Genomic DNA, 15364 nt, shown 5'->3' with positions numbered 1-15364 from the left:
TTATTGTCCTAGTTTGTGCTTTGTTGCTGAACCTGCCAACCTTTTATCATTATAGATCCAATGTCGGTGAATTTGCTGAATACCAGCAATGTGACTTCCTCTTCTGTGTCCCTGATGTGGAGTAGACCCGCTGAGTATAAGTCTACATACACCTACAGAATCCAGACAAACGTCATATCACCAGCTGCAATGATATATAATACAATAGTGACAAATGAATCAGCTACAATAGTGAATCTAACAGCAGGAGTAACGTATACATTCATGGTATATACAAGAGCTGGTGATAATGTCACTGAGTCTGTACCTGTGTCACTAACTACCTGCACAGGTGAGTACAGCAGACAGGAACATGTATACATATCAGTGAGACCTGTATATAATATAATGATATAGACCTACTTGGTAAAATAGTGCTATATTTATATATACAGTCGTAGACAAATTTGTTGGTCCCTTCCATGAAACAGAAGAACCCATATTTTTCACTGAAATAACTAGAAAGTGACAGAAGGATTCGGCATCCTGCACGACTTATGTAGACTTAGTATTTGATTTTTGACTCAATAGAATATTCTAACTAATAAAAAAATGAAAGTGGTATGGACAAAAGTGATGGGACCTGTGACCTAATATTTTGTTACACAACCATTAGAGACAATCTCCATTGTGTTTAAAACGCAATATATTCGACAATAAACCCACTACACCCACCAGGCAATACTCAGAACAATTAAAAATGTAAATGAACAAATCACAATATACAGTATATGGTCTAGTATTACATCTGTCAGGTCACAGGGCACACCGCTGATACTTCCACCACTTTAAATGGTAAGTCACCTTCTCCCATCTTGGTGACGGCGGATACGCTGAAAATCAGCTTCAGGAGCAGATAGAGATGCTACCACCTCATCACCAGGCCGCGCCCTAACCTGTTTCATCTAGGACTTCATCAGAGGGCTCTGAATCTGTATAGAAAGTGCTATGAAGCAGCAGCTGTGGCTTTTTTTCCATGCCAAGTTCTGTTGTGCTTCATATACAGACTCAGTCACACACAACTGACAACTGATGCTGGGACAGTATGACAGTATGAGGTGCAGTGTAATGGCCGTGAGGGAAGCAGTGGTCTACCTGCTCTGGCCTGGCGAGATATTGGAATAAAATAGAGAACATTACACACGTGATGTCATTAGAACCCTCTCCCTCACTGCAAAATGCTGCCAATCACGGGTCTATCCGGAGGAGGTGGAGACAAAATTACTTCATTTTATTGGAATTGCGGCATATTGGGGGGGGGCTAACAACGTGATGTCTGCTCTCTTGGCCAGTGTGAATAGAAAAAGTCTATCAGGGGGGTTTCCGGGTACTCAGAAACCCCCCCTTCCTGCGCCACTAAGGTGCATACACATATGTGTCCCGGTCTGCCTTGGTCACATTTACATGTACATGCCCACACTGTAACCAGGTTACACTTTCCTGTCCCCATCCCGTTCTGCCTTCCTAAGCATACTGTAGGTGACTGTAAGTGTAAGATGCTATAAAATCTTATCAGTAGAGAAATATATATATTCTAAGCAAACAAAAATCATACATCCAGTTCTACATTTACTGTGATCTGAATGCTGAAGGGGAAATTACATGCTCTAGAACTAAGTTACATATATATATATATATATATAAAATGCTGGTATCTGAGAGGTGTTACATATATACATACTAAACACAATGCTGCGGAATGTCTGTGACAATATCTAATATGTGTGTTACATTTCCCTTCAGTTCCCGGACTGGCTGCCAACATCACACTCAGCAATTACATGTCGGTTAATGTTCTCGGAATCTCATGGATAAAACCATCAGTAAACGTGGACTATTATCAAGTCACTCTGACAGGAGACATAAATGTCACAGCACAGACTAATGCTACACAATGGAATATGACAGGGCTATCACCAGGCAGGGTATATACAGTCACTGTACAGACACTTAGTGGTAACTGCAGCCAGACATCCGCTGGAGTGACAGAGGCCACGTGTGAGTATGATCGGGGTCACGTGACTTATCATGTGATCATACATAGACTCTGCACTTCTTGTCCTGTTACTCTCCCTCTAACATGTGTATTCTCATTACTTGTACATAGACTGTATATGTCATCTATTAATTGTATTTCTATGTTATTACACAGATCCAACCCCACCAGGGAACGTAACCTTTACCACAGTTGGAGTAAACTTCATCACACTGTCTTGGGGAGAGCCGGCCAATATGACAGGTGTAATAAAGACATATAATATAACTTATGGGAGTTCTACATACACTTGGACTGCAGCAAGTAACACATCAAATACCACCCTTCAGAGCCTGATATCTGGGACTAATTACACCATTACTGTGGTAACAGTCGGAGCCCGGGGGTATCAGAGTTTACCTGTTAGTGCATATGTGTATACTAGTAAGTATTTCTCATATCTTTTAGCTGCAATAGGTCAGTTTCATGTTACATGTTTATATAAGATGTACGATATCCCTGGTAATTAGCTGTCAGAGTAGTGTACTGTAGTAATGGTGCTGCACTAGTGATGTAATGTTACATGTGTATATAAGATGTATGATATCCTGGTAATTAGCTGTCAGAGTAGTGTTCTGTAGTAATGGTGCCGCACTAGTGATATAATGTTACATGTTTATATAAGATGTACGATATCCCTGGTAATTAGCTGTCAGAGTAGTGTTCTGTAGTAATGGTGCCGCACTAGTGATATAATGTTACATGTGTATATAACATGTATTATATACCTGGTAATTAGCTGTCAGAGTAGTGTACTGTAGTAATGGTGCCGCACTAGTGATGTAATGTTACATGTGTATTTCTCTGACGTCCTAAGTGGATGCTGGGGACTCCGTCAGGACCATGGGGAATAGCGGCTCCGCAGGAGACAGGGCACAAAAGTAAAAGCTTTAGGATCAGGTGGTGTGCACTGGCTCCTCCCCCTATGACCCTCCTCCAAGCCCCAGTTAGGTTTTTGTGCCCGGCTGAGAAGGGTGCAATCTAGGTGGCTCTCCTAAAGAGCTGCTTAGAGTAAAAGTTTTGTTAGGTTTTTTATTTTCAGTGAGTCCTGCTGGCAACAGGCTCACTGCAACGAGGGACTTAGGGGAGAAGAAGTGAACTCACCTGCGTGCAGGATGGATTGGCTTCTTAGGCTACTGGACACTAGCTCCAGAGGGACGATCACAGGTACAGCCTGGATGGGTCACCGGAGCCGCGCCGCCGACCCCCTTGCAGATGCTGAAGAGAGAAGAGGTCCAGAAATCGGCGGCTGAAGACTTCTCAGTCTTCATGAGGTAGCGCACAGCACTGCAGCTGTGCGCCATTGCTCTCAGCACACTTCACACCAACGGTCACTGAGGGTGCAGGGCGCTTGGGGGGGCGCCCTGGGCAGCAATGAAAGTACCTATGCTGGCTAAAAATACATCACATATAGCCCCTGGGGCTATATGGATGTATTTAACCCCTGCCAGGTTGTCAGAAAAACGGGAGAAGAAGCCCGCCGAAAAGGGGGCGGGGCCTATTATCCTCAGCACACAGCGCCATTTTCCTACACAGCTCCGCTGCTAGGAAGGCTCCCAGGCTCTCCCCTGCACTGCACTACAGAAACAGGGTTAAAACAGAGAGGGGGGGCACTTATTTGGCGATATTATTATATATTAAGATGCTATAAGGGAAAACACTTATATAAGGTTGTCCCTGTATAATATAGCGTTTTGGTGTGTGCTGGCAAACTCTCCCTCTGTCTCCCCAAAGGGCTAGTGGGGTCCTGTCCTCTATCAGAGCATTCCCTGTGTGTGTGCTGTGTGTCGGTACGTGTGTGTCGACATGTATGAGGACGATGTTGGTGAGGAGGCGGAGCAATTGCCTGTAATGGTGATGTCACTCTCTAGGGAGTCGACACCGGAATGGATGGCTTATTTAGGGAATTACGTGACAATGTCAACACGCTGCAAGGTCGGTTGACGACATGAGACGGCCGGCAAACCAATTAGTACCTGTCCAGGCGTCTCAAAAACCGTCAGGGGCTTTAAAACGCCCATTTACCTCAGTCGGTCGACACAGACACGGACACTGACTCCAGTGTCGACGGTGAAGAAACAAACGTATTTTCCATTTGGGCCACACGTTACATGTTAAGGGCAATGAAGGAGGTGTTACATATTTCTGATACTACAAGTACCACAAAAGAGGGTATTATGTGGGGTGTGAAAAAACTACCTGTAGTTTTTCCTGAATCAGATAAATTAAATGAAGTGTGTGATGATGCGTGGGTTTCCCCCGATAGAAAATTATTGGCGTTATACCCTTTCCCGCCAGAAGTTAGGGCGCGTTGGGAAACACCCCTTAGGGTGGATAAGGCGCTCACACGCTTATCAAAACAAGTGGCGTTACCGTCTCCAGATACGGCCGCCCTCAAGGAGCCAGCTGATAGGAGGCTGGAAAATATCCTAAAAAGTATATACACACATACTGGTGTTATACTGCGACCAGCGATCGCCTCAGCCTGGATGTGCAGCGCTGGGGTGGCTTGGTCGGATTCCCTGACTGAAAATATTGATACCCTTGACAGGGACAGTATTTTATTGACTATAGAGCATTTAAAGGATGCATTTCTATATATGCGAGATGCACAGAGGGATATTTGCACTCTGGCATCAAGAGTAAGTGCGATGTCCATATCTGCCAGAAGATGTTTATGGACACGACAGTGGTCAGGTGATGCAGATTCCAAACGGCACATGGAAGTATTGCCGTATAAAGGGGAGGAGTTATTTGGGGTCGGTCCATCGGACCTGGTGGCCACGGCAACAGCTGGAAAATCCACCTTTTTTACCCCAAGTCACATCTCAGCAGAAAAAGACACCGTCTTTTCAGCCTCAGTCCTTTCGTCCCCATAAGGGCAAGCAGGCAAAAGGCCAGTCATATCTGCCCAGGGATAGAGGAAAGGGAAGAAGACTGCAGCAGGCAGCCCATTCCCAGGAACAGAAGCCCTCCACCGCTTTTGCCAAGTCCTCAGCATGACGCTGGGGCCTTACAAGCAGACTCAGGTGCGGTGGGGGGTCGTCTCAAGAGTTTCAGCGCGCAGTGGGCTCACTCGCAAGTGGACCCCTGGATCCTACAAGTAGTATCCCAGGGGTACAGATTGGAAATTCGAGACGTCTCCCCCTCGCAGGTTCCTGAAGTCTGCTTTACCAACGTCTCCCTCCGACAGGGAGGCAGTATTATAAACAATTCACAAGCTGTATTCCCAGCAGGTGATAATCAAAGTACCCCTCCTACAACAAGGAAAGGGGTATTATTCCACACTATATTGTGGTACTGAAGCCAGACGGCTCGGTGAGACCTATTCTAAATCTGAAATATTTGAACACTTACATACAAAGGTTCAAATCAAGATGGAGTCACTCAGAACAGTGATAGCGAACCAGGAAGAAGGGGACTATATGGTGTCCCTGGACATCAAGGATGCTTACCTCCATGTCCCAATTTGCCCTTCTCACCAAGGGTACCTCAGGTTCGTGGTACAAAACTGTCACTATCAGTTTCAGACGCTGCCGTTTGGATTGTCCACGGCACCCCGGGTCTTTACCAAGGTAATGGCCGAAATGATGATTCTTCTTCAAAGAAAAGGCGTCTTAATTATCCCTTACTTGGACGATCTCCTGATAACGGCAAGGTCCAGAGAACAGTTGGAGGTCGGAGTAGCACTATCTCAAGTAGTTCTACGACAGCACGGGTGGATTCTAAATATTCCAAAATCGCAGCTGTCTCCGACGACACGTCTGCTGTTCCTAGGGATGATTCTGGACACAGTCCAGAAAAAGGTGTTTCTCCCGGAGGAGAAAGCCAGGGAGTTATCCGAGCTAGTCAGGAACCTCCTAAAACCAGGAAAAGTGTCAGTGCATCATTGCACAAGGGTCCTGGGAAAAATGGTGGCTTCTTACGAAGGCATTCCATTCGGCAGATTTCACGCAAGAACTTTTCAGTGGGATCTGCTGGAAAAATGGTCCGGATCGCATTTTCAGATGCATCAGCGGATAACCCTGTCTCCAAGGACAAGGGTGTCTCTTCTGTGGTGGCTGCAGAGTGCTCATCTACTAAAGGGCCACAGATTCGGCATTCAGGACTGGGTCCTGGTGACCACGGATGCCAGCCTGAAAGGCTGGGGAGCAGTCACACAAGGAAAAAATTTCCAGGGAGTGTGATCAAGTCTGGAGACTTCTCTCCACATAAATATACTGGAGCTAAGAGCAATTTACAATGCTCTAAGCTTAGCAAGACCTCTGCTTCAAGGTCAGCCGGTATTGATCCAGTGGGACAACATCACGGCAGTCGCCCACGTAAACAGACAGGGCGGCACAAGAAGCAGGAGGGCAATGGCAGAAACTGCAAGGATTCTTCGCTGAGCGGAAAATCATGTGATAGCACTGTCAGCAGTGTTCATTCCGGGAGTGGACAACTGGGAAGCAGACTTCCTCAGCACGACCTCCACCCGGGAGAGTGGGGACTTCATCGGGAAGTCTTCCACATGATTGTGAACCGTTGGGAAAGACCAAAGGTGGACATGATGGCATCCCGCCTGAACAAAAAACTGGACAGGTATTGCGCCAGGTCAAGAGACCCTCAGGCAAAAGCTGTGGACGTTCTGGTAACACCGTGGGTGTACCAGTCGGTGTATGTGTTCCCTCCTCTGCTTCTCATACCTAAGGTACTGAGAATTATAAGACGTAGAGGAGTAAGAACTATACTCGTGGCTCCGGATTGGCCAAGAAGGACTTGGTACCCGGAACTTCAAGAGATGCTCACAGAGGACTCATGGCCTCTGCCGCTAAGAAGGGACTTGCTTCAGCAAGTACCATGTCTGTTCCAAGACTTACCGCGGCTGCGTTTGACGGCATGGCGGTTGAACGCCGGATCGTAAGGGAAAAAGGCATTCCGGAAGAGGTCATTCCTACCCTGGTCAAAGCCAGGAAGGAGGTGACCGCACAACATTATCACCACATGTGGCGAAAATATGTTGCGTGGTGTGAGGCCAGGAAGGCCCCACGAAGAAATTTCAACTCGGTCGATTCCTGCATTTCCTGCAAACAGGAGTGTCTATGGGCCTCAAATTGGGGTCCATTAAGGTTCAAATTTCGGCCCTGTCGATTTTCTTCCAGAAAGAATTGGCTTCAGTTCCTGAAGTCCAGAAGTTTGTCAAGGGAGTACTGCATATACAACCCCCTTTTGTGCCTCCAGTGGCACTGTGGGATCTCAACGTAGTTCTGGGATTCCTCAAATCACATTGGTTTAAACCGCTCAAATCTGTGGATTTGAAATATCTCACATGGAAAGTGACCATGATGTTGGCCCTGGCCTCGGCCAGGCGAGTGTCAGAATTGGCGGCTTTGTCTCACAAAAGCCCATATCTGATTGTCCATTCGGACAGGGCAGAGCTGCGGACTCGTCCCCAGTTTCTCCCTAAGGTGGTGTCAGCGTTTCACCTGAACCAGCTTATTGTGGTACCTGCGGCTACTAGGGACTTGGAGGACTCCAAGTTGCTAGATGTTGTCAGGGCCCTGAAAATATAGGTTTCCAGGACGGCTGGAGTCAGGAAAACTGACTTGCTGTTATCCTGTATGCACCCAACAAACTGGGTGCTCTTGCTTCTAAGCAGACGATTGCTAGTTGGATGTGTAGTACAATTCAGCTTGCACATTCTGTGGCAGGCCTGCCACAGCCAAAATATGTAAATGCCCATTCCACAAGGAAGGTGGGCTCATCTTGGGCGGCTGCCCGAGGGGTCTCGGCTTTACAACTTTGCCGAGCTGCTACTTGGTCAGGGGCACACCCTGGCTGAGGAGGACCTGGAGTTCTCTCACTCGGTGCTGCAGAGTCATCCGCACTCTCCCGCCCGTTTGGGAGCTTTGGTATAATCCCCATGGTCCTGACGGAGTCCCCAGCATCCACTTAGGACGTCAGAGAAAATAAGAATTTACTTACCGATAATTCTATTTCTCGTAGTCCGTAGTGGATGCTGGGCGCCCATCCCAAGTGCGGATTGTCTGCAATACTTGTACATAGTTATTGTTACAAAAATCGGGTTATTATTGTTGTGAGCCATCTTTTCAGAGGCTCCGCTGTTATCATGCTGTTAACTGGGTTCAGATCACAGGTTGTACAGTGTGATTGGTGTGGCTGGTATGAGTCTTACCCGGGATTCAAAATCCTTCCTTATTGTGTACGCTCGTCCGGGCACAGTATCCTAACTGAGGCTTGGAGGAGGGTCATAGGGGGAGGAGCCAGTGCACACCACCTGATCCTAAAGCTTTTACTTTTGTGCCCTGTCTCCTGCGGAGCCGCTATTCCCCATGGTCCTGACGGAGTCCCCAGCATCCACTACGGACTACGAGAAATAGAATTATCGGTAAGTAAATTCTTATTTTCTCTGACGTCCTAGTGGATGCTGGGACTTCCGTAAGGACCATGGGGAATAGCGGCTCCGCAGGAGACTGGGCACAAAAGTAAAAGCTTTAGACTAGCTGGTGTGCACTCCCCCTATGACCCTCCTCCAAGCCTCAGTTAGATTTTTGTGCCCGAACGAGAAGGGTGCAGGCTAGGTGGCTCTACTGAGCTGCTTAGAAGTAAAAGTTTAAATAGGTTTTTTATTTTCAGTGAGTCCTGCTGGCATCAGGCTCACTGCATCGTGGGACTAAGGGGAGAAGAAGCGAACTCACCTGCGTGCAGAGTGGATTGGGCTTCTTGGCTACTGGACATTAGCTCCAGAGGGACGATCACAGGTTCAGCCTGGATGGGTCCCGGAGCCGCGCCGCCGGCCCCCTTACAGAGCCAGAAGAGCGAAGAGGTCCGGAGAAAGCGGCGGCAGAAGACGTTCCTGTCTTCAAATAAGGTAGCGCACAGCACTGCAGCTGTGCGCCATTGCTCTCAGCACACTTCACACTCCGGTCACTGAGGGTGCAGGGCGCTGGGGGGGAGCGCCCTGAGACGCAATAAAACACTATAAAAACCTTATATGGCTAAAGAAATGCATCACATATAGCTCCCGGGCTATATGGATGCATTTAACCCCTGCCAGTTTTCCTGAAAAAAGCGGGAGAAAAGGCCGCCGTGAAGGGGGCGGAGCCTTTCTCCTCAGCACACAAGCGCCATTTTCTTTCACAGCTCCGCTGGAAGGACGGCTCCCTGACTCTCCCCTGCAACAAGAATCAGGGTAAAACAAGAGAGGGGGGGCACTATTGGCAGCAAATATAAAACAGCAGCTGTAAAGGGAGAAACACTTATATAAGGTTATCCCTGTATATATATAGCGCTCTGGTGTGTGCTGGCAAACTCTCCCTCTGTCTCCCCAAAGGGCTCGTGGGGTCCTGTCCTCTATCAGAGCATTCCCTGTGTGTGTGCTGTGTGTCGGTACGTTTGTGTCGACATGTATGAGGAGAAAAATGATGTAGAGACGGAGCAGAGTGTCTGTAACAGTGATGTCACCCCCTAGGGCAGCGTTTTTCAACCGCTGTGCCGCGGCACACTAGTGTGCCGCCAGCGGTTCTGATATGTGCCGCCAGAGATGCCCCCTGCATAACCCTGCCGCTGCCTCACTTGAAATCATATTGTCGATGTCGGGCTCGGGCGGCGCTGGGCTCTTCCGGGTAGCCCAGACGCAGCCTGGCCCGTAACCTGTATGGAGCAGCAGCGTGACTCAGCGCGTTCCTCCACTTCACCTGCGCGCCCAGTGCTCCTCCACGTCACCTGCCGGCCGAATGCTGCTCCTGTGTCCTCGCTCCTCGCTCCTCACCGCTGGCTGCAACGCTGAAGGTGGGAGACAGTAAACAGCTCCTGCCTCCTCCACAGCTACAGAACTAACCTACTCAACTACAGTAGGTTCCTGTAAATTTTTATTTATTGTTACTGTGGTGGCCAATGTGTGGTGTAACTAATATAGGGGCCAGTATGTTCTGCATTTACCATGCGGGCCAATTTGTGCAGCAATTACCGTGGAAGCCAATGTGTCCTGCAATTACAGTGGGGGGCTATTATGTGCTGCAATTACCATGGGGGCCAATATTTTCTGCAACTATTGTGGGGGCCAATGTGTGCTGCAATTACTGTGGGGGCGAATGTGTTTAAATGGCTGAGGAGGCCAATATATTGTTCCTGTTTAGGTCAATGTGTGTTGACCCCTCCCCCCCCCCCCCCACGTAGTGGTTGTGGGGAACTGATGGTGTGCCTTGGCAATTTAAAAATCCTGTTCGGTGTGACGTGAGTTCAAAATGGTTGAAAATCACTGCCCTAGGGGGTCGACACCTGAGTGGATGTACTGTTGAAAATTACGTGACAGTGTCAGCTCTGTATAACAAAAACAGTGGTTGACATGAGACAGCCGGCTACTCAGCTTGTGCCTGTCCAGACGTCTCATAGGCTGTCAGGGGCTCTAAAGCGCCCGTTACCTCAGATACAGACGCCGACACGGATACTGACTCCTGTGTCGACGGTGAAGAGACAACCGTGATTTCCAGTAGGGCCACACGTTACATGATTGAGACAATGGAAAATGTTTTATACATTTCTGATAATACGAGTACCACCAAAAAGGGGTATTATGTTCGGTGAGGGAAAAACTACCTGTAGTTTTCCTGAATCTGAGAAATAAAATGAGGTGTGTGATGATGCGTGGGTTTCCCCCCGATAACAATTGATAATTTCTTAAAAAGTATTGGCTGTATACCCTTTCCCGCCAGAGGTTAGGGTGCGTTGGGAAACACCCCCTAGGGGGTATAAGGCGCTCACACGCTTGTAAGAACAAGGGCTCTACCCTCTCATGAGATGGCCGCCCTTAAGGATCCTGCTGATAGAAAGCAGGAGGGTATCCAAAAATGTATTCACACACATACTGGTGTTATACTGCGACCAGCAATCGCCTCAGCCTGGAGGTGCAGTGCTGGGTTGGCATGGTCGGATTCCCTGACTGGAAATATTGATATCCTAGATAAGGATAGTATATTATTGCCTATAGAGCATTTAAAAGATGCATTTCTATATATGCATGATGCACAGCGGAATATTTGCCGACTGGCATCAAGTATAAGTGCGTTGTCCAATTCTACCAGTAAAATGGTCAGGTGATGCGGATTCCAAACGGCATTTGGAAGTATTGCCTTTGAAAGGGGACATTTGGGGTCGGTCTTTTAGACCTGGTGGCCACGGCAACAACTGGGAAATCCACGTTTGTACCCCAGGTCGCCTCTCAAAATAAGACGCCGTATTATCAGGCGCAGTCCTTTGTTGGCAAGCGGACAAAAGGTTCCTCTTTTCTGCTCGTGACAGAGGGAGAGGAAAAAGGCTGAAGAGATTAGCCAGTTCCCAGGAACAGAAACCCTTTCCCGCCTCTGCCAAGTCCTCAGTATGACGATAGGGCCTTACAAGCTCAGGCACGGTGGGGGCCCGTTCTCAATGAATTTCAGTGCGCAGTGGCTCACTCGCAAGTAGACCCCTGGATCCTTCAGGTAATATCTCAGGGGTACATATTGGAATTCGAGACGTCTCCCCCTCGCCGTTTCCAAAAGTCGGCTTTACCGACGTCTCCCGCTAACAGGGAGGCAGTTTTGGAAGCCATTCACAAGCTGTATTCCCAGCAGGTGATAATCAAGGTACCCCTCCTGCAACAGGGAACGGGGTATTATTCCACACTATTGTGGTACCGAAGCCAGACGGCTCGGTGAGACCGATTCTAAATCTAAATCTAAAATCAAAAATCTTTGAACACTTACATACAGAGGTTCAAATTTAAGATTGAGTCACTCAGAGCAGTGATTGCGAACCTGGAAGAAGGGGACTACATGATGTCTCGGGACATCAAGGATGCTTACCTTCATGTCAAAATTTACCCTTCTCACCAAGGGTACCTCAGGTTATGGTACAGAACTGTCACTATCAGTTCAGACGCTGCCGTAGGGATGGTCCACGGCACCCCGGGTCTTTACCAAGGTAATGGCCGAAATGATATCCCTTCGAAGGAAGGGAATTTTAGTTATCCCTTACTTGGACGATTCCCTGATAAGGGTAAGATCCAGGGAACAGTTGGAAGTCGGTGTAGCACTATCTCAGGTAGTGTTGCGGCAGCACGATTGGATTCTCAATATTCCAAAATCGCAGCTGGTTCCGACGACTTGTCTTCTGTTTCCTAGGGATGATCCTGGACACAGTCCAGAAAAAAGGTGTTTCTCCCGGAAGAGAAAGCCAGGGAGTTATCCGAGCTAGTCAGGAACCTCCTAAAACCGAACCAAGTCTCAGTGCATCAATGCACAAGGGTTCTGGGTAAAAATGGTGGCTTCCTACGAAGCAATCCCATTCGTTAGATTCCACGCAAGAACTTTCCAGTGGAACCTACTGGACAAATGGTCCGGGTCGCATTTTCAGATGCATCAGCGGATAACCCTGTCACCAAGGACAAGGGTATCCATCCTGTGGTGGTTGCAGAGTGCTCATCTTCTAGAGGGCCGCAGATTCGGCATTCAGGACTGGGTCCTGGTGACCACGGATGCCAGCCTGCGAGGCTGGGGAGCAGTCACACAGGGAAGGAATATCCAGGGCTTAGGGTCAAGCCTGGATACATCACTTCACATAAATATCCTGAAGCTAAGGGCCATTTACAATGCTCTAAGCTTAGCAAGACCTCTGCTTCAAGGTCAGCCGGTGTTGATCCAGTCGGACAACATCATGGCAGTCACCCACGTAAACAGACAGGGTGACACAAGAAGCAGGAGGGCAATGGCAGAAGCTGCAGGGATTCTTCGCTGGGCGGAAAATCATGTGATAGCACTGTCAACAGTATTCATTCCGGGAGTGGACAACTGGGAAGCAGACTTCCTCAGCACGACCTCCACCCGGGAGAGTGGGGACTTCACCCAGAAGTCGTCCACATGATTAAAAAACTCGACAGGTATTGCGCCAGGTCAAGAGACCCTCAGGCAATAGTTGTAGACGCTCTGGTAACACCGTGGGTGTACCAGTCAGGGTATGTGTTCCCTCCTCTGCCTCTCATACCCAAGGTACTGAGATTGATAAGATGGAGAGGAGAAAGCACTATATTCGTGGCTCCGGATTGGCCAAGAAGGACTTGGTAACCGGAACTTCAAGAGATGCTCACGGAGGATCCGTGGCCTCTAACTCTAAGAAGGGACCTGCTCCGGCAAGGACCCTGTCTGTTCCAAGACTTACCGCGGCTGCGTTTGACGGCATGCCGGTTGAACACCGGATCCTGAAGGAAAAAAGGCATTCCGGATGAAGTCATCCATATCCTGATCTAAAGCCAGGAAGGATGTAACCGCAAAAACATTATCACCGCAATTGGCGAAAATATGTTGCGTGGTGCGAGGCCAGTAAGGCCCGACGGAGGAAATTCAACTGGGTCGATTCCTACATTTCCTGCAAGCAGGATTGTCTATGGGCCTAAAATTAGGATCCATTAAGGTTCAAATTTCGGCCCTGTCGATCTTCTTCCAGAAGGAACTGGCTTCAGTTCCAGAAGTCCAGACTTTTGTAAAGGGGGTACTGCATATACAGCCTCCCTTTGTGCCTCCAGTGGCACCCTGGGATCTCAATGTGGTTTTGGGATTCCTAAAATCACATTGGTTCGAATCACTTGCCACAGTGGATTTAAAATATCTCACATGGAAAGTGGTAATGCTGTTAGCCCTGGCTTCAGCCAGGCGCGTATCAGAATTGGAGGCTTTATCCTATAAAAGCCCTTACCTGATATTTCATTCGGATAGGGCGGAATTGAGGACTCGTCCTCAATTTCTCCCTAAGGTGGTTTCAGCGTTTCACATGAACCAACCTATTGTGGTACCTGCGGCTACTAGGGACTTGGAGGACTCCAAGTTGCTGGACGTAGTCAGGGCCCTAAAAATATATGTTTCCAGGACGGCTGGAGTCAGAAAATCTGACTCGCTGTTTATACTGTATGCACCCAACCTGCTGGGTGCTCCTGCTTCTAAGCAGACGATTGCTCGTTGGATTTGTAATACAATTCAGCTTGCACATTCTGTGGCAGGCCTGCCACAGCCAAAATCTGTTAAAGCCCATTCCACAAGGAAGGTGGGCTCATCTTGGGCGGCTGCCCGAGGGGTCTCGGCTTTACAACTTTGCCGAGCAGCTACTTGGTCAGGGGCAAACACGTTTGCTAAATTCTACAAATTTGATACCCTGGCTGAGGAGGACCTGGAGTTCTCTCATTCGGTGCTGCAGAGTCATCCGCACTCTCCCGCCCGTTTGGGAGCTTTGGTATAATCCCCATGGTCCTTACGGAAGTCCCAGCATCCACTAGGACGTCAGAGAAAATAAGAATTTACTTACCGATAATTCTATTTCTCGTAGTCCGTAGTGGATGCTGGGCGCCCATCCCAAGTGCGGATTGTCTGCAATACTTGTATATAGTTATTGTTACAAAAAAATCGGGTTGTTTATTGTTGTGAGCCATCTTTTTAGAGGCTCCTACGTTTATCATACTGTTAACTGGGTTCAGATCACAGGTTGTACGGTGTGATTGGTGTGGCTGGTATGAGTCTTACCCGGGATTCAAAATCCTTCCTTATTATGCACGCTCGTCCGGGCATAGTATCCTTACTGAGGCTTGGAGGAGGGTCATAGGGGGAGGAGCCAGTGCACACCAGCTAGTCTAAAGCTTTTACTTTTGTGCCCAGTCTCCTGCGGAGCCGCTATTCCCCATGGTCCTTACGGAAGTCCCAGCATCCACTACGGACTACGAGAAATAGAATTATCGGTAAGTAAATTCTTATTATAAGATGTATGATATCCCTGGTAATTAGCTGTCAGAGTAGTGTACTGTAGTAATGGTGCCGCACTAGTGATGTAATGTTACATGTGTATATAAGATGTATGATATCCTGGTAAATAGCTGTCAGAGTAATGTACTGTAGTAATGGTGCTGCACTAGTGATGTAATGTTACGTGTGTATATAAGATGTATTATATACCTGGTAATTAGCTGTCAGAGTAGTGTACTGTAGTAATGGTGCCGCACTAGTGCTGTAATGTTACATGTGTATATAAGATGTATGATATCCCTGGTAATTAGCTGTCAGAGTAGTGTACTGTAGTAATGGTGCCGCACTAGTGATGTAATGTTACATGTGTATATAAGATGTATGATATCCTGGTAATTAGCTGTCAGAGTAGTGTACTGTAGTAATGGTGCTGCACTAGTGATGTAATGTTACGTGTGTATATAAGATGTATTATATACTTGGTAATTAGCTGTCAGAGTAGTGTACTGTAGTAATGGTGTTGCACTAG

At 47.9% G+C, this 15364-nt stretch overlaps 1 protein-coding gene across 1 annotated transcript in view; it reads left to right on the top strand.

The window, feature by feature from the left end:
• LOC134968623 (mucin-19-like) overlaps positions 1-15364 on the top strand; it is a 517580-nt gene that overhangs the window by 393367 nt on the left and 108849 nt on the right. Inside the window, exons 55-57 of the mRNA XM_063944156.1 lie at positions 56-331; positions 1783-2037; positions 2192-2458. Of these exons, the coding sequence (XP_063800226.1) occupies positions 56-331; positions 1783-2037; positions 2192-2458 (798 nt within the window). The remainder of the gene's footprint in view (positions 1-55; positions 332-1782; positions 2038-2191; positions 2459-15364) is intronic.

The sequence above is a fragment of the Pseudophryne corroboree genome, chromosome 11, assembly GCF_028390025.1.
Source record: "Pseudophryne corroboree isolate aPseCor3 chromosome 11, aPseCor3.hap2, whole genome shotgun sequence".
Classification (NCBI taxonomy): domain Eukaryota; kingdom Metazoa; phylum Chordata; class Amphibia; order Anura; family Myobatrachidae; genus Pseudophryne; species Pseudophryne corroboree.
This window is presented reverse-complemented; position numbering and strand designations above follow the sequence as displayed.